Here is a 20,532-nt window from a genome sequence, read left to right as displayed (position 1 = left end):
TAATTAAATCTTGTGCAGCAGATTTGCCTAATACAATATGTAGTTTTATTTCTTGACTACTGCTTCCATGCATGTTGATGGTTGATCCGAGCAAAATGAATTCTTTGATAACGTCAAATCTTTTCTCCATTTGTGTAGATGTTATTTATTGGTTCAATGGTGAGGATTTTTTTTCTTTACAAGTCAGATGCATCCCATACCAAAGGCTTAGTCTTTGATCCTCATCAAATAAGTAAATATTTTAAATTCTCTTCGCTTTCAGCAAGCAAAGTTGTATCATCTGCATATCTCAAGTTATTAATGAGTCTTCCATGTTTTTCTTCATATAATTCAGCATCTCAGATTATTTCATACAGATTGAATGAATATGGTGAAAGAATACAACCTTGTCTCACACTTTTTCTAATTGTAAATCATTCGGTGTTCGCTTGTTCTGTTTGAACAACTGCCTTTTGGTCTATGTACAGGTTCTTCATGAGCACAATTAAGTGTTCTGGAATATTTATTCTTCACAATGCTATCCATAGCTTATCATGATCCACACAATCGAACCCTTTGCATAGTCAATAAAGCACAGGTAAACATCTTTCTGGTATTGTTTGCTTTCAGCCAAGATCCATCTGACATCTATATTGATATCCCTTGTTCCACATCCACTTCTGTATCTGGCTTGAACCTCTGGAATTTCTCTGTCAATGTATGTTTGCAGCCATTTTTGCATTATCTTTAGTAAAATTTTAATCGCATGGACTATTAATGATATTGTATGATGATTTGCACATTCTATTGGGTTGCCTTTCTTTGGAATGGCCACGAATACAGGTCTCTTCCAATAAGTTGGTCAGGTAGCTGTCTACCAGATTTCTTGTCATAGATGAGAGAGTACCTCCAGTGCAGCATCAGTTTGTTGAAACATTTCAATTTTTAATACATCAATTGCAGGTGCCTCATTCTTTGCCAGTGGCTTCAGTGCATCTAGAACATCTTCCTTCAGGATCGTTGGCTCTTGAACATATGCTACCTCTTGAAATAGTTAAACATCCACCATTTCTTTTTGGTGTAGTGACTCTCTGTATTTCTTCTTTTTTTTGATGCTCTTTGTATCATTCAGTATTTTGCCCATGGATTCCTTTAATGCCTGAAGTTGAGGTTTGAATTTTTTTCATTTCCCTCAGCTTGAGAAATGCTGAGCATGTTCTTCCTTTTGGTTTTGTAATTCCAGGTCTTTGCATATTTCCTTATAGTATTTGACTTTGTCTTCTCGAGCTGACCTTTGAAATTTTCTGTTCAGCTCTTGTGCTTCCTAACTTCTTCCATTTGCTTCAGCATCTCTACACTGCAGAGCAAGTTTCAGAGTTACTTCTAACATGCATTTTAGTTTTTTCCTTCTTTCTTGTCTTCTTAAATAACTTTTTGCTTTCTTCCTGTATGATGTTCTTGATGTCATCCCACAACTCTTCTGGTCTTCTGCATGTCCTTTCAAGTGGAAATTTCCCACCTCAGAAGGTTCTGGGTGGGATTCAGGATTCTACTTAAGGCCCCTGTCTTGTGGAGATATTTTTATAAAGATAAATCTTTAATTTAAAAAAAAAATTTTTCCTCTTTTTAATAGAACACACCAGTTGCAGAAAATATTCAAGACTGTACAGATATTATTTCAACTGATCTATCTGAAACATCACAGTTTTCTGAAGGATTAATTTGTCCTATGTCTGTAGATCAAAAGGAGACTGCTCCTTATTGTAACAAACTACTAAAAGCATGTAAGTATAAAATGAAAGCTAGCTTTTTCCGTTGTGCCCTTTGAGAAACAAAGCACACGCTTTGTTGTTATGTGCCATCAAGTTGATTCCGACCCATAGTGACCCTGCATAGAGTTTCCAAGGAGCAACTGGTGAGCTTGAACTGCTGACCTTGTAGTTTCAAAGCAACTTTGTAGTCCAGCGCATTAACTTACAGCGCCACACCAGAACTCTAATCTAAATATACATAGATTTAAAGTCTCTGGCAAGTGTATGCATGATTATAAAACACTCCCTCTTGATCTAATTAGATGATTTTTAAAAATTAAAAAATCAAAATATATGGTAACAGACGAGCCTTGGTGGTGCCGTGGTTAAGTTCTCGGCTACTGAGCAGAAGGTTGAAGGTTGGAACCTACTAGTTGCTCTGTGGGAGATGGATGTGGGAGTCTGTAAAGATTTCCAGCTTTGGAAATCCTTTGGAGCAGTTCTACTCTGTCTGAAGGATTGCTATGAGTCGGGATTGATTCTACATCTATCTGTTCTGTTTTTCTTATATTTAACTATTGGAACGGGTCTAAATAATGATACAACAACCAAACTAAACCCTAGAAGACAAGCAGGATGTTAATAATGGCAGTATATAGCTGAAAATATCATGGAAAATGGTATTTCAAGTAGAGGTACTACATGAGCAGAGGCAATGGTGCATGAAAGTATATTCCACATTACGACATTAAAGCTTAAATGTGGAGGAATGGAAAGCTTATACAATGAGAAATGATGGGGAGGAAGCAAGTGTCATTATAAGGAGCCTTGCATTTAAGTTGTAGGGAATGGGGAGCTATCCGAGATTCCTAAGTAGGAAATGGTCTGATTATATCAGTGGTCCAGAAAAAACTCCGCAAACATACAGTATGCACATGGTATTCAATTAGACACAGGTTCCCTTAATACTAGGAGAATACAGCTGAGCAGTTTCACCAAGTAATAAAGTTAGTGCTGAGTGAGTTTCAAGAATTCCACTGAAAGGATGCATGTACTAAAAAGAGGTTTAAATTAGATAGACTTTAGATTTCTTCTTCCCATGTAAATGTTTTAGACTTACAGTCAAAACTTATAAGACTAAGATTTTACCTGAGACTGAAGTCTTGTTCATTTTTGGGAAAGAGAAAATACATTGAATGCATGTATTATCATCTTTAGTAAAATTGTGTTTGTCTTTTTGTGTTAAAAGCTGAGGAGCAACCATTTTTAGCTCCATATTTATTTATGTTATCATAAAAGGAACTGTATTCTATAGTATTGCTTTGTATTGTACAGGTTTGCTATCTGTCAGTTTATCATTACATATTTGTTTTATCCTGTTGTAATAAGGAAATCCCTTAAAGTTGTGAGTTATTCATCCTTATACTCCTCAACATTAAAATAGAGCTATAATTTTAATTGAACTGAGCAAATCTAATCTTTGCAACCATATAGCATATCCAGATATAGCATATCAGTAATGCTCCTTTATCTATAGTTATTTCAAATTGATCTCTTTCTAATTATAAATGATTTCTCTTACCTGATTTTGATTTAGCTAATGTTGCAGAGTTATTGCTTTAACTTTCAGAGCAGTACTAGTATTTCTAACAATTTGTATACCTAAACATGAGAAGTAAGGCACTCTGGTAGCATAGTGTTTATGAGTTGGGCTGCTAACCTCACGGTCAGCAGTTCAAAACTACCATCGGTTCCATGGGAGAAAGATGAGGCTTTCTCCTTCCATAAAGATATACAGCCTTGGAAACCCTGTGCAGGGTCCTTGCAATAAATTGGAACCTACTTGACAGCACATAACCACCACCACCACCAAACATGGGAAGCATGCAAGAAAGATATACCATCCATGTAGATTGAATAGTGTTTCTGTAGAAATAGGATAAGAAAGATCTCATTTCTTTGGCTAACTATCTGTAAAAATTCAAGTTAAAAACTGAGAAAGATTTGACATAATTTTCATCTTTTCTCTTTCCCACAGGTCTTGAAACAGTTGCTTCTAACCCAGACATACCTGTGAAGTGTCTTACTTCTAATCTCCTCCAGTCTAGAAAAAGACTGGCTACATCAAGCGCTAGTAGTCAGTCCCACACATTTCTCTCCAGTATGGAATCAGAATACCACAGCAGCCCCACATGGGAAAAGGATTGCCAGGTTAGAGTGACTTTTGTTTTAGCAAATAATTACATATGTCACCTTGCTAGAAACACTTCTACCCATTCATACAAATTCTGCTAATGAAATAATTTATCTCACTTGAGTATACAAAGGTCAACAAAGTTAACAAGTATCAGTTTTGTAAAAGTAAAAAGACTATTTTCTCTCCTTTCAGGAAAATGATGAGGCATTGGGCTTTACAATGATGAGTTCGAATTCAATTGGAAAACCTTTATGTACTAAATCTACAAATGCCTTCGAGACCAGAAATTTCAATAAAAAGGATCTTGAGTTAGCCCTTTCTCCCATTCACTCCAGCAGTGTCACTCCTGACACTGGATCCTCTTGGGAAAATGTTGCTCAAAAATGCTTTTCTGAGAGAGTTTCTTGGGAAGCAAGAGAACTGGATGTAAACAGTATCACTATGCATACTGACACAAGACAGTCTGATTTTCATCTGTCAAATCAGTGGCGTGTGGATTCTGCTAATATGTCTGAAGAACACCCTGGGAAAAAAGGCTTAAAAAGAAATTTTGAGTTAGTTGATTCTAGTCCTTGTCAGGAAATTATACAGAATAAAAAAAATTGTGTAGACTCTGCTTGTAGTAATGAAATGATGGGTTTTCGTGCAAATCAAAATACAGGCTTAACAACTGAAGTCCAAGACCTTAAAATCTCAGTTTACGGAAGCCAGCAAAATTTCTGTGTGAATAAGGAGAACGATGTCAGTTCTTTAACTGATAAACAACAAACTCCAGAAAAATCACCGGACCCAATGATTGCAAAAAACCTGCTGCATGAACTGGATGATGATTGTGAAAAGTGCAGTAAGAAGGATGACTTAAGTTCTAGTTTTCTGTGTTCTGATGATGACAGAGCTCATAAAAGTATCTGTATGGATTCTGACTCCTCTTTTCCTGGAATTTCTCTCATGGAAAGTCCATTACAAAAGCAGTCCTTAGATCCAGAGAAAAGCATCAAAGAAACTTCTCTTGAAGAATCCAATATTACAGACCTACTGACTGTATCACCAACCCATCAAAAAAATGTGTTGCCAAAAGCTGATGAGATTCCTGAAAAAATGTTAGCTCCTTCTTCAGGGGTGTTGAAAACATTAACCATCTCTAAGAAAAATGCTGTGGCTTTTCAAATTTTTAGCAACCATACTAATGTATCCAATAACTCAGAACCCTCCAAAACCAGCATTACTTCTTTTGATGCAATGGATATCTCCTGTGCTTATAGTGATTCATATCCCATGGCTATAACCCCTACTCAAAAAGGAAAATCCTATATGCCATATCAGGTATGTTATAACTTTTATAACACTTCATTCTTTTAATCTTGGAAAAATTAACTCTTAAGACCAGGCACTTGCCTCTCAATTGGACAGTGTCTACCATCGTATTTTTTTGTTCACTTTGCTTTAAATCTTTGGGGAGTTTTAATGAAGATAAAGCTAGTCATAATGACATTTATTGCTAAGTACAAAGAGCTCTGGTAGCATGGTGGTTATGTGCCATGGAGTTGGTTCCGACATAGTGGTTACAAATCGGGCTGCTAACCTCAAGGTCGGCAGTTCGAAACTACCAGCTGTTCCGCTGGAGAAAGATGAGGCTTTCTGCTCCCGTAAAGATATGTGGCCTTGGAAACCCTGTGCAGGGTTGCTATGAGTCAGAACCGACTCCACGGTACTTAACAACAACAACAACAGTGCCCTCTTCCAACTCTATACAGGAGTCCTGGTGTGGCACTGTGTTAATGCGCTGAAGTACAAGGTCAGTTTGACCCACAAATTCAGTGGTTAAAGCTCACCGACCAGTCCTCAGAAACCTTATACAGGGTCACTGTATCTTCACTAATTCGATGGCACTTAACAACAATGATATACTTATCTGGAGTCCTGGTATGGCACTGTAGGATAAGCACCAGACCATAAGGTTGGTTTGAACCACAAGATTGGCAGTTCAAACTCACTTGCCACTCCTTGGAAACCCTGCAAAGGGTCTCTATGAGTCAGAGCCAGCTTGATGGCACTTAACATATACTTCTCTAAGAAAATAAAATCACATATTTTCACTTGACCTCAGAAACACTGTGTTCACTCTGCCTCACTGCTTCCTAAGGACTTATAAGTTGATCTGTTTATAGAAAAAAAGTGTTTAAAACTGTGTACTTCAAATCTTACTTTTTTTATTTTCTACCCTACTGACCTTTATAAACCCAGTTTGTTTTTTCTTACTTTGGAAAGACATCATAATATAAAAAATATAAGCCCAGAACTTAACAGTTACATGACTTGGGTTTTCTATCCAAAATTTATTGAGTGACTTAGAAGTCCCTTAACCTCAAAGCCTCTGTTTTTCCATCTGTCTATACAAGATAATGGTACTTGAACCCTATAGGGCTGATGTGGAACAACAAAATATTAGGGAAACTTTGAAATGCCATTTAGTACAAGAGGTTATTTAGATTTAGTTCTCTTGTGTAATGTCTCATAACTCATTCATCTGTCAGCTACAGCCTTCCTCAGTGGTTGTTATACCCACTGCCATTGAGTCGTTTTTGACTCAGCAACCCTAAAGGACAGAGTAGAACTGCTCTGTAGGATTTCCGAGGCTGTAAATCTTAACGCAGTGGTTACGAGTCGGGCTGCTAACCTCAAGGTCGGCAGTTCGAATCTACCAGCCATTCCACAAGAGAAAGATGAGGCTTTCTGCTCCCGTAAAGATTTATAGCCTCAGAAACCCTATGCAGGGTCACTATGAGTCGGAACCGACTCCATGGTACTTAACAACAACAACAAATCTTTACAGAAGCAGGCTGCCTCAGAACACTCCTGCAGAACAGTTGGTGACCTTTCCGTTAGCAGTGACTGTTGTTGTTAACTCAGTGACTATTGTTAGTGCCATTGAGTTGGTTCTGACTCATAACAACTCTGTATATGGTTTCTGAGGAGCAGCTGGTGGATTTGAACTAGTCACCTCATGCTTATACTACAGCACCACACCAGTGGCTGTTAGTTATTAATTCCTGCTATAAGGAATTTTTTTTTTAATGTTTTGTTGTGAATTATGTGATAGTTTACATGGGAGAACATTGGTTTTACATTCATCCTATCATATATCGTCTCATTGCCATGGTTACAATCCCTTCCATGCAACTATAAGGAATTATTTTGATACGTATATATTAATTCATGTTGTCAAGGAATTCTTTCTTTGGGATTTTTTTTCACTGTTTCTTGCATATGGTGGTGGTGGTTATGTGCCGTGGAGTCGGTCCCAACTCACAGCGACCCTGCACAGGGTTTCCGAGGCTATAAATTTTTATAGGAGCAGAAAGCCTCATCTTTCTCCCACAGAACAGCTGGTAGTTTCGAACTACTGACCTTGCGGTTCACAGTCCGATTCGTAACCACTATGCTACCAGAACTCCTTAGAGCTTGAAATGATCATTGTTGTCTAAACTATTGAAGTTCTTTTAGCTATTAGAAAGTTTCATAATTATAGTTATGAGTCCATACTCAAAACTGCCTAGCTGCCTGTGTTGTAAGTTTTCTTTGATTTCACTATTTGTATTCACTGCCAAAGAAATTAAGATACTTCTTTTGTTTCAAACTCTTTGTGAATTAGCAAACACCCCATCAGAACAAGTCAGGAACTCCATACCGAACTCCAAAGAGTGTGAGAAGGGGAGCAGCCCCAGTGGATGATGGACGAATTCTCGGAACCCCAGACTACCTCGCACCTGAATTGTTGTTAGGCAGGGCCCACGGTAAGAGATGTATAAATTGGATTTTTAAAGTGTGTTTATGGCTGTATTTTCTTTTGAGGTAAAAACTATTTTAAGTTCTTTGGTATTTAGATTGTCTTGAGCAAAACAAAATAAATTAATGTGATACTCATATATATATGGCATTTGCTGGAGTAAAGGAAAAAAGAAATGGCCAGGTTCTTATTCTCTGAATGTGGAAAACCAAACATTGAGGTATATGCGACCATTTGTCCTTTGCCTTCTGGCTCAATCTCAGTGATCCAGAGAAAGCCCCACGTCCCTCCCCCTTTGGACCTTTCTGTAAACTTTTGTCTAATGTTTCCTCACGTCTGTTCTAGTAAGCCCTCAGGAAAACAAATTGGATCTAAACCTTTGTTCAGTCTTCTGAAACCTATTCCTGTTTAGAGTTTATTCTCATTTATACTTTGACCAGAAAGGTCAAACCAGAAATGAATTTCCTTAAAAATGGAACATAAAAGAATGAAAGGTAACATTTTACCTATCTTTCCTTTTTTATGTTGTGAAATGAACCCCTTATCCTGTGTATTGATATGAATCACTTTCCCACTCCACACACATTCCTTCCATTTTTACTTCTTTGCTGGCATTTCCTCTGCCTGAAAATATATTGCCAACCCTGTTTTCCCCTCATTGCCTAACTTTTCAAAGACTTCCTGCTTCCTTTGCCTGATGACTTTTGCCTTGATAATCTGATTATTGTCATTAGTAACTAAAACTGTTTTTTTTACTGTCACTAATGATGTCCTTATTGGCCAGTATACCGATGCTTTCTCAATCTCATCGTTCCTTTTATCTTCTAAATATAGTTCTTCAAGATTCTGTCCCTTACCGTTTTCCCCTGTCAGTCTCAACATTCTCATGACTTCAGTTGTCACCCCTGTATGGATGATGATTCCCAAATCCCTATCTCTAACTTGGCTTTCTCGAGGTAGCAGAACCATGCACACACTGCCTGCTCACTAGCCTATTGGTCTTTCAAATGTGTCTCAGAGCTGAGCTTATTATCAAGCTTCCTCATCCTCACTTCCATCATCTTCATAGTAATAGTTACCTTCCCTACATTTAGGCATAGAAATCCTGTTTCTTTCTGTATAAGAAGTTCGTTTTTCACTTTAGTCATTTTAATAGCTTTCTAATTGGTCTATTTAATTTCAGTGTGTTATATATCCTAATTGTCAACAGATTTCTCTTTCTAAAACATAACATGATTCATGCCACTTCCCGCTTCAAAAACCAATGCTGGCTCCATCTTACCTGCAAAATAAAATCCCAATGACTGAGCATGGTGTTTTAGGCTCTAAACGACCCTATTACATCTCTCAAGGAATCTCTTTATATGCCTCACTTCTCCATTCCATTTCTGAAACATACTTATGCCCAGGTCTCCCTTATTTTGTACAAAGTTTTTGCCTGAGTTTAGAAAACTCCATACCGACTCATTTTCTGTTAAATTTCTTCTAATCTACTCATTTTCAGCTTAAGTATCACCTTTTCCATAAAGTATCCCTTGATCAACTATGGAGAATTTGTTATTCATTCTTATGTCACTTTATTAGAAACTGTTTGAAACATCTTCCATGTCATTCTTCCTGTATTGTAATTAGTAATAAATATTTGTCTACACTAAAAAAGCTTAAGCAAATTTCTTAAGAAATTTCTATGTAGAAGAAAAGCCTTCTACATAGAACTCCAGGAAAATTCCTTAGACACATTCAGTAATTGTTAACAATCTCTACAGTATTAGAAACCAATTGATTTATTTAATATTCCCCTATCTTTATTAGCCAAAGCAACTAAGTTCCTATGATAACAACCCAATTGCTAGGTCACAGAGTTGCCAATTAAAGAGCTCACTTCTCCTTAAAGCCTGTTGATTTCCTATATTATCATTTTACTCTATCTTAATTTTAAGATACAATATGGAAAACTTAGCCTAGATTGTGAGGCTGGCACCATACAGGGCACTGTTCCATTCTTATATACATAGGGTCTCTGTGAGTCTGAATCAGTAGCACCTAACAGGAACGTAAGCTTCAAATCTAAGCGTTTCTTTTATAGAATCTTGCCACTATTTTAGTGGGACATCTAATGACCTCACAGAGCTAGTGATATATTTGATTTTTTAATTTGCTAAAAGAATCGTTTGATACATAGTTTTTAAGATAGCAAATAGTACACTTTATAATGAAAAATAGCAATTTTCTGTTCTTTTCTATCCTCAAATCCCATCCCCACCCAGGGACTTTCAACTCCGAACTATTGTTTCTGTGTTTCCAAATGACATGCATATGTACTGCTATTTGACTTAAAAAAATTTTTTTTTTAATATTAGATGCTTTTGACCACATACTATGGAAGATTCATAGCACTTTCTCTCAGTTCCTTTACCCATAAATCGCGCTCTTGTCTGTCACCTTAAAACCCCCACAAAACTGTATCAAGTATACCTCCACATCCTCTTAGGTTCACAGACTTGATTTCTCGGCCATTTTTTTTTTTTTTTTTTCTCTGGCTCCATCTGCCTTCTAGACTCTTCTTATCCCCTTGTTTGCAATCAAAATTTGAATCACAGGCATCTACATGTATGTCCTTATATGCACCTTGTTCAGTCGTAACTCTGTGCCTTTGCCTTTGCCTTTGCTTTCCTCCTTGTCTGAAATGCTTTTCCCAACTTCATGTGCATAATCCTACCCACTGTCACCAAGCCATTTCTGACTGTTAGCACCCCTTTTGAAGCTGTAAATCTGTAAGAAGGGTGTAGGGGGAGTAGTAAAATCTCTTTCTCCCATGGAAGGGACTGATAGATTCAGACTGCTGACCTTGTATTTTATAGCTTAATACGTAACCCACTATGCCACCAGGGCTCCTTTTATTTATATAACCAGCTCCGCTGCTAACCTCTAGGTCGACAGTTCAAAACTACCAGCCATTCCACAGGAGAAAGATGAGGTTTTCTGCTCCCGTAAACATTTACAGCCTCGGAAACCCTTGTAGGGTCACTATGAGTCAGAACCAACTACACAGTACTTAAATACAACAACAATTTTCTTTCAAACGGATACTTAGATATAACTAACTCTCTGATGCTTTCCGTGGTCTATCCCCATCAGCAAAGCTGACTTAGGTACTGTGTCTTGAGTTCCTATAGATTCTTATGTTTGTTTTTGTTTCAGCTCTTAACATTGGGCTATAATTATGTCTGTGTATTTCCCAATTTTGGCTGCTTTCACGCTAGGAAAGATATTTTTGTTATTCATGTTAGTACCTTTGATATTTGACACAATACCTGGGTATACAGTTCAGTGAATGATGTGCGAATGAATTTATAATGTTAATATAATACCCCTAACAACTCTTTTCTTACATGCAGGATTTCTGACTTCAGGTGAGTGAGCTTTCCTATGAAGTAATATTGCACAGCATATTAAACTGTCAAAGTATAACTAGATCACAGAAAACAGTTAGTTTTCCTTTTCAGCTCATTTATGAAATACAGACACTTTTAAAGATGTCATACAGTGAAGATACAGCTTTCTCACTGCAACACAGGAAATAGACTTTCATAAAAATATTAAAATTTAGAAGTTCCAAACAATCTCACATTTTCTAAACCATTTAATTCCACTAAGAAAATGTAAAGGTACAACAATATCATTCTGTCCTTCCAGATCACAGAAGTGAGTTTAAATTGGAAAGCCAGAAGTATAAAATATATTTTTTCAATTTCTCAGATTGATGTTATATATTGCAATTACTAAGAGTCATCAAAATATGTGATCTTATTAGACTTTGACTCCAGTAGATGGGCATGTGTGACATATCCATAGAGAAATTATGTCTATTTTGGACATTCATACATTTTGGCTGCACTGGAAAAGGGTCTTAATTTCTAATTTAGGTGAAATACATAAAATCCTCTGGTTTCTTCCCACTTGCTCTACTGTGTGGCCTAAAGCCTTTTCATATTATCTAATTCACTGGAATAATTCTTTCTCAGTGCTACTAACTGAGGTGGCTTGTATATTTTTATGGTGATTACTGTATAAAGAGCAACATATAGACTATTAGCCTCTTGAATTCTTTAAAGGTCAAATGGGGTCGTGTGGCTTGCCAGCAACAAAGTACTCTTAATGCATGCAGTCATTTTCCTGTGGACAAATTCTATAATGCTTTACCAACTTGTTTTAAAATGGGATGGTGGCAGGTGCAACTCAATCAATTTTTTAAAATTCTGGTTTGTTTGTTTTTTAAAGACAAAAAATATTGCACTAGAATTCCTAGACTGAATTTACATTGAACTTAATCATTTTTTATTGAAATTAATCTTTGCTTAGGAAAAACTTTCTCATAGAAGTAATCGAAAGTATAAAACAATTATAGAGTCATATGTCAATAATCATTTCAAACATCTTGGTGTATCAGTGATGCCTCTTGTAAAGATATCATTTAGAAATCAGGTTTTTTTTATTTATTAAATCTTCTCTCCTACTCATATCTTTAAGCCATAGCTTAAGTGAATATGTATTAATTTATCACTGTGTTATAAAGCCACTGCATTAATTAGCCTTTCTTAGTTGCTAGGATATTCTCCAGTAAGTGTAAATTTGGCTACCTCATCTCCTACCTTATGTGGAATGAATGGAATCCAGAATAACAACATAAGTGTTATTAATTCCTGATTTTAAATTTAGAAGTAGTCTGGTATTCCGGACTTTACAATAATGATATTCTTTCGTTGTGTTTTATGATATAGGACACATAAGAGTATTCAGGATACCAGAAGTTATTAATATATGACATAAAATGGCTTTAGCTTTTCTTAACTAGGAGTGGTAGTTACTAATCCAGACTTCTTGGAAAATAGTGGAGGTAGGAAATGACAACCTTGCTAAGTGAAGGTAATTTCAGGAGCCCTGGTGACACAGTGAGTAAGCACCCAGCAGCTAATCAAAAGGCCGGCAGTTTAAACCCACCAGCCTCCCCACTGGAGATAGATGTGACAGTCTGCTTTCATAAAGATTACAGCCTGGGAAACCCCATGGGGCACTTCTCTGTCCTAGATCGTTGTTAAGGTTTGGAATTGACTTGATAGTAACAGGCATAACACTAGAGGAGAGCCTTAGGAATTGAATGTCTTGAGTATACACAAATCCCATGTGTTAATGGTTTAGCTGATAAAACATTTGTAAGAAATGTCTGCAAGTTTTGTTATTTTCTCTTAAATCCCCAGGTCCTGCTGTAGACTGGTGGGCGCTTGGAGTTTGTTTGTTTGAATTTTTGACAGGAATTCCCCCCTTCAATGATGAAACACCACAGCAAGTATTCCAGAATATTCTGAAAAGAGGTGATTCTTTCTGCCCTATTAAGATAGATTCATATATCATTTTTATCTTTATATTATTATTTTAGGCAATGATTCATACACTTACTTGCATATCTATATTTGTAGATATCCCTTGGCCAGAAGGTGAAGAAAAGCTATCTGATAATGCTCAAAGTGCAGTAGATATACTTTTAACCATTGATGATACAAAAAGGGCTGGAATTAAAGGTAAGGTGTTAAATTTGTAAACCCTTTTACCCCGATTTGGTCCTAACTTTGGCTATTATTAACAATAACAAGTTCTAATACAAGACTATAGATAATCTGACTGGTAAAAAGATAATTCAGTTAATTTCTGTCTCATAGGTATGCTTTGAAATATTTGTTCTTATCATGCATTAAAGTTCAGTGCAGTCAAGTTGCAATATCCTTCATTTAAATTTATTAATCTCAAGAAAGTTACCTGAAACAATCCTGTTTTATCAACCTTAGACATTTCAAACTCTGATAGTTATCCAACAAATACAGGAAATACTTATTCATCAAAATCTTCTATTCTGTAATTCCTCATGCTCATTCTAATATTGTATGTATGTCAAATTCGACCTTACAGAGATTCTCAGTTCATCACTCTCAAACTGAGTTTAAAACTACTATCAATAGGATTATAGACGTAAATGATTTAACTGATAACTCTGCTGGTTAAAGAAAGTATTATTGCAGCATGAAGCATATTTAAAGCAAAAATAATTTTCAACTTATAAAATTGGTGATGTTGAAAACTTAATTAATGGTAGTTTTTTGTTTTTGTTTTTTTTAAGTTTTTATTGTGAATTGAGTGATAGTTTACATGGGAGAACATCAGTTTCACACTCATCCTTTCAGTGCAATGATTACAGCCTCCTCCGTACATCATCATTCAACAGTATTTGCTTCCATTCCTCTGTTTTCTCCCCTTTTTCTGGGGGTATGGGGGAGGAGGATATATGCAAAAGCACTCAGGAATGTATAATCATTTAAACAACCAAACGGCACATTCTGCAAGCCTGCCTCCTGGCCGCCACTACACAGCCTTTCTCTTTTCATGAGTCTAGAGTCCTCAGCTGCTCTTTCTCTCCATATCCTCATCTCTGCCTCCATCTCTGGTGTCGCTGCCTCTCTAGATAGGGTCCCACATTCCACTCGTGCTCTTCTCCTTTGGTGGTGGTCCTAGGGTTCTCTGTGCCTGGACTGTAAGATTAACTACTCCCCTCTTTTTATTATAGAACTTCTAAATGGTAGAACTAATTTTAAGAATTGAAAGTTTCAGCATATAATTATATTATAATGGGCTAATTGGAGTCCTGGTGTGGCGCTGCAGGTTAATGCACTGGACTGCAAGGTTGGTTTGAACCGCAAGGTGGGTGGTTCAAGCTCACCAGCGGCTCCTCAGAAACCTTATATGGAGTCAATGTGAGTTGGAACTGACTTGATGGCACTTAACAGCAACAACAATATATGTGTTAGAATGATTTCTAAGTTTTTCTGCTGCCAGGTAGATTTCATAAGGCAAAATAAAACTTGTAACATTAACTCTTAAACTGTGATACTTAGTTGTGATGAGGAATTCCATGGTCTTCCCATCATAACTTTTCTTAACTTTTATGTAAATGTATCCACAAGGGAATTCTAATTTCAGTGTTGAAATAACTGTAAATTGAAGAATACTTCTATCATCTGTTGCACTGTGTAAATTGCTCATCAGACAAAGGTGTTTTTAAGATGTCATTGATAGGAATGCTTTTGTTCTGCCCCCAGTTATATTGAGTAATATGAGTGAGGAGTTGTCCTGTGTAAGATGTGTTAGCAGCATAGCATTCTCCCCCAGTTGTGACAACCAAGACTTTCTCCAGACACTGCCAAATGTCTTTGGGGGCAAAATCATCCCAATTGAGTAAAAATTACTTTAGGGACAGAGTTAAAGTAATTCATGCTCGGTTAGTTATTTTAAATAAAAGATCAATGAATTTTCTGAATGTTATTTTTGCTGTTTTATATCCCTTTTCCTATCAGTGAAAACCAATTCAGAAAGACATATTGATCTACCAACCCCCATCTCCTTCAATAGAGACACACCTCATTCTTTCCTGTGTCATCTTTTACCAATGTCTTCCTTCAATTTTCTTCTTTTTGAGCTATTTACTGTCTTAATTGTTCCTTCATCGCTTGCTGACTCAGGAATCTGTTGTTTCCTTATGAAGTGAAAGGAAGTTATGCCTACCAACTAAACAACACAGTATGGTCAAAGAGTTTATCTTTATTTTTGTAGGTAGAACGAAATAGGAAAAATGACAGGTGGCAAAAATATAGTAAAATGGGTGAGCGAAGTTTGAGATCTTGCCTCAGGATGTAGTCATACTCCATGTAGTCACTGTACTTGTAAAGAATTAAACTAATGAAATCAAGGCAGTCAAAGAACCAGGAAGAGAATGTATACAGTTGGTGAATGTGCTGAACTCATCATGAAGACTCAGTGTGGAGCATGGGGAATAAAATATGGAGTAGAAAATGAGCTTCAGGCAACAGTTATCTAGGGCAATAAAGAATGTGAATGCTTGCAGTGATATAAACAAGTGGCCAGAACTAGGATGAGAACTAGAGCAGTAACTGAAGATTAGTGGTAAGGAAACTGCCTTGGAGAACAAGAGATAACGCCAAGTCTTCTGGGTCAGGAATTCTGGGAAAAGACATATGCAATGAGAAAGCCAAGCGTCTGTTAGGCAAATCATTCCTTCACATATTTGACAAATTACAAACCAAGCACTTGTCATGTGCAAGGTTGATACATAAACATGAACCTTTGTGAAGTATGTAGTCTAATAGTGAGACACACATTAAACAATGTCTAAACTGTGACTTAGTAAACCAGGACAATATGAATCTGAAACATTCTCTTTTTAGTTCCTATAAAGCAGTACTTCAATATGATGTCATAATATTGTTTTATCTTTTCCCTAAGAACTGAAACACCATCCTCTCTTCAGTGACGTGGACTGGGAAAATCTGCCGCATCAAGCTATGCCATTCATACCCCAACCAGTTAATGAAACAGATACATCCTATTTTGAAGCCAGAAACAATGCTCAGCACTTAACTGTGTCTGGATTTAGTCTATAACACAGATAGCCTCTTTTCAGTCTTATGTCATAGAGTAAACCTACATAGCTAGGTACTCCTTAATGCTAGGTTGACCTAAGGAAAATTATTTTACCTGGGTCAGTGAGCTTTTTAACGTATATTACAGCGACCACAAACTTAAGAGACTATAAAAAATATAGCTGGTAACTTATCTAAATCTCAGAACTGTATATAGAGCTTCAAAGTGTTTGGATCTTATTTATTTTGTCTATTGCACTTTATAAAAATTAATGCATTGGTAAAACTAGAATGACACTATCACTTTAGCGAGAGTATGTGTGCACTTCATTTTCTTCTTGTCTACTGACTTCTGTCCATCATTTCTAGATATAAAGTAATAAGCAAAGAAATGTGTACAGTTTCTCTTGAATGTAATTTACTTGCAAATGATTGCCTGCAAGAGTTATGCCCTCAGGCACAATCACTGAAGGCTATGCTTGTAGTAAAACATTTAAGTTTTCAAAAATGCAGCCAGAAAGAACCTTCACTCCGTTGTGTAACTCCTCTGGGGAATGAGGAATAAACAAAAGGTCTAGGTGTTTTTTCATCGTCCTTTATTATGAATACGGTTGAATATGCAATTTTGCTATTGTGACGGTTTCTTGCTCTCCGATGTGTATTTGTTTAAAATGTCCATGGAAAGCTTAATTGTAGCAATCTTAGTAGAAAATGTGATGCTTTAAACTCACACAACATTATCAGAAACAGCCTAATCCTCAAAAACCCAAGAAATAATTTATTGTGCTTAATATAATTATAACATAAGTAGGTTATCTTTCAGTGTCATTCATATAGATAGGTTTAACTTTATGGGTCATATCTTAAATTCTTTGAGGCTTTCTGTATTTAAATGTACCATAAGTAAATTTTTTGCAAATAACGTAATCTATTAAATACTGTTGTTCGTTTTTGCTCATTGGCTTTTGTGTTTTATCTTTCATTAAGTAAGAACCCTGCTATAATGTGGTTGCCAAAAACAAAAATACAAATTAAAAACTGTTTAAGTGAAAGATACTCTATTAAATAGTTTTGCGGAATCAAACCCATGGTTTTATGGATTTACTGAATGAACTTGTTTTAGTAATGGCAGCTGCTCCTCTGAAACCCTATACAGGGTCGCTATGAGTCGGAACCGAATCAACGGCACTTCACAACAAAAACAACTTCGGTTTAATATTCCTAATAGTGACCCTTTCTAGTAAAATGTTCAAAATACAGTTCATACTTTAATAAACGGCATTTTAAAATCCGTAAGATCATAGAATTATCTGTCATCTTTTTATGGCATTTTCAAGTAGTAGAAAGAACAAAGACTTTAGAATCAATTATAAAGAGTCCAAACCATTTATCCTCCACATTAAATGTCTTAGCATATTCAGCTCTGAGCTACTCATTATATTCATCTGTATAATGGAAATTAATAATGGTAATGGTAGAGAGTTGGAATAACATAGTCAGATTAGGCACAAGCCAGCTGCTATCAGGGACTTGAAACATTAATGATTAAATGGAAGAACTGTTCAATAAGCCTATTTCTAATGCAGAAAACAATGCTCTTTGAGTGGTAAAGTCAAAATATTACACATCTGGCAGCCACCTGAAATTCTGCAACCAGACATCCTGTAATGGTGTTTATTATCCAGTTTAACTTTAAACCACTTAGTACATCTATCAGTATGATGTGAATTCAGCTATTTGTTAAGGAAAACCTAAAGGTACTAAGAACAGTGAGAAAATAAGTGTTTTGACAGTTTGTGTGTCAATGTCTTTAAAGAACATCGACTGCCTTTGCCAAAAGAAATGAAAGGGCATCTGTTGCTGTACAGGCAGTACCTGGATTACAAATAAGAGATTCATTCCTAAGACTGCTTTTAAGTGCAGACTTAAAATTTTTAAGTAAGTTGAAACAGGCATGTGCCATTCTTATTAGTATTAGTCAGTCAAATGTTTGTCTTAGTATGTAGTATATGTTTTACATTTCTAAGAACAACATACATATAAAACAGTTCCAAATACACTGAAACACCTTAAAACATAATGTGGTGGTGGTGGTGTGCTGTGGAGTTGGTTCTGACTCATAGCAAACCTGCATGGAATTTCCAGTGCTGTAAATCTTTACGGGAGCAGAAAGCCTCATCTTTCTCCTGTGAAACGGCTGATAGTTTTGAACTTCTAACCTTGAGGTTAGCAGCCCGATTCAACCACTATGCTACCAGATCTCGTATAACAATGTAGTATATAAAAATAGTACAGTAATTCTAAAAGAAACATATGGTACTATACTGAAGAGAAATAGAATCTGTTTGTGTGTGTAGGTATACCAAAACTGAAAAACCAAACCCAATGTCATCTATTTTGACTCGTTAAGTGCAGTCAATTCAGTTTCAAACCATAATGACCCTGTACAGGGTTTCTAAGTAGTGGCTAGTGAGCTTGAACTACCAATCTTGCAGTTGAAACCAACTTTAGTGACCCTACATATAGGCTTTCCCAGACTAAAAATCTTTATGGGAGCAGTCAGCTTCATCTTTATCCCATCAAGTGGCTGGTGGGTTTAAACTGCTATGTGGTTAGCTGGTTGACTGCAGTCCAGTGCTTATCCTACAGTGTAGGTGCGTTGTTAAGTGCCATTGAGTTGGTTCCGAACCATAGTGACACTGTGCAGGATTTCCAAGGAGCAGCTGGTAAGCTGGAACCGAGCTTGCTGTTCACACCAACCTTACAGTCCAGCACATTAGCCCACAGCGGGACACCAGGACTCCTATATAGGTACGTAGTGCCATTAAAAACAAAACAGTTCTAAACAATTTAGATAGGAAAGAAAGATTAAAAGTTAACACTTGTGTTCCTTTGATGTCTTGGGGTAACATAACTAACAACATTAATATGTATTTATTGTTTAATGCATTAGCTAATCTGTCCCCACTCTGAAACAACCCCTATTCTCAACAAATTCTGTATCACAATCACCTTCATTTGCTGTACGTACAGTTTTCAAATCACTGAAAAGTCTTTGAGCCTTTTCTTACACTGAAGTAAAACTGAGACATATGCTAGTTTTGATCATCTAGTCAAATTGTCAATGGCCTTTCCGTTTCAACAATTAAACCATTGTGTTGCTTAGTAATAAATGTGGCTTCCCTAGCGCAGAGCCTTTCACGTGCTCCATTATTCTCACTTTATCCTTTAAAAGCGCTCTAACTTTCTAATTGCTTTATTATTTCAATTTTATTTTCCTATTCTTTGATGCATTTGTAGCACTTGCATCAGATTTATGCTTTGAAGGCCTGCTTATAAGGGTGACCAAATAAGGAAAATTTAAGCCAAATACAAATACAAATACAAATACAAATTTACATGCAGCAACACAGTGCTACATGGAACTGAAAACTACAGATGGCATCTTCCAAACTCAAGCTGACAAACCACTGAAGCCTCATCATGATGGTTGTTTCATGAGCATCACAACATAGTGTGTGAGTTCTTTATTAGGGTCCATTGTTTTTAACTCAAATTTGAATACAATAGGCTTTATTTTTAATAGAATAGGCCTTATGGCCTTGAGTTCTTAATTATGAGTTTTAAATAAGTCAGAAGTTCTTAACCCAAGGATTTAACTATTTTTTTTATTAACATAATTTTCTACCCATCCATATTAAATGTTAAATACAGAAAATATGTTGGAAGAGGTCCCTATATGCCATGGTCTTCCTGTTAGAATTAAGATGAAGTTTATGTTGTTAAGTGCCTTCGAGTAGGTTCCAACTCATACATAAAAGTTGTGCTGTTGAGTCATTTCTGACTCGGCAACCATGTGTAGGGTTTCCAAGAGCAACTGGTGGATTTGCACCTCCAACCTTGTAGATAGTAGTCCAGTGCTTATCCTATAGTACTATGCCATGACTTCAAAGGATGTTTGTTGTTGTTGTTATGTGCCATCGAGTCGGTTCTGCCTCATAGTGACCCTGTACAGGGTTTCCGAGGCAGTAAATCTTTACCAGAGCAGAAAGCTTCATCTTACTCCCATGGAACAGCTAGTTGTTTCGAACTGCTGACCTTGTGGCTCGCAGCCCAATTCGTAACCATTACGCTACCAGAGCTCCTTCCAAAGGATGTTTTTTTTGTTGTTGTTGTTAAGTGCCGTCGAGTCAGTTCCGACCCATAGTGACCCTGTACAGGGTTTCTAAGGCTGTAAATCCTTATGGGAGCAGAAAGTCTCATCTTTCTCCCGCGGAACAGCTGGTAGTTTCAAACTGCTGACCTGAAGGTTCGCAGCTATAATTAGTAACT

General features: G+C 36.6%; 1 protein-coding gene across 2 annotated transcripts in view; it reads left to right on the top strand.

Moving 5' to 3' along the window:
• MASTL (microtubule associated serine/threonine kinase-like) overlaps positions 1 to 16,221 on the top strand; it is a 32,358-nt gene extending 16,137 nt beyond the window's left edge. The window contains exons 6-12 of one of the 2 annotated variants that reach the window (XM_006871672.1): positions 1,613 to 1,763; positions 3,769 to 3,941; positions 4,120 to 5,250; positions 7,580 to 7,721; positions 12,973 to 13,086; positions 13,192 to 13,293; positions 16,064 to 16,221. In XM_006871672.1, coding sequence (XP_006871734.1) covers positions 1,613 to 1,763; positions 3,769 to 3,941; positions 4,120 to 5,250; positions 7,580 to 7,721; positions 12,973 to 13,086; positions 13,192 to 13,293; positions 16,064 to 16,221 — 1,971 coding nt within the window. The remainder of the gene's footprint in view (positions 1 to 1,612; positions 1,764 to 3,768; positions 3,942 to 4,119; positions 5,251 to 7,579; positions 7,722 to 12,972; positions 13,087 to 13,191; positions 13,294 to 16,063) is intronic. The other variant, XM_006871673.1, reaches the window with a different exon arrangement.
• Positions 16,222 to 20,532: the final 4,311 nt, after the last annotated feature.

This window comes from Chrysochloris asiatica, unplaced genomic scaffold (genome assembly GCF_000296735.1).
Source record: "Chrysochloris asiatica unplaced genomic scaffold, ChrAsi1.0 scaffold00172, whole genome shotgun sequence".
NCBI lineage: Eukaryota > Metazoa > Chordata > Mammalia > Afrosoricida > Chrysochloridae > Chrysochloris > Chrysochloris asiatica.
The sequence above is the reverse complement of the archived record's forward strand: the minus strand, read 5'-3'. Positions and strand labels throughout refer to the sequence as shown.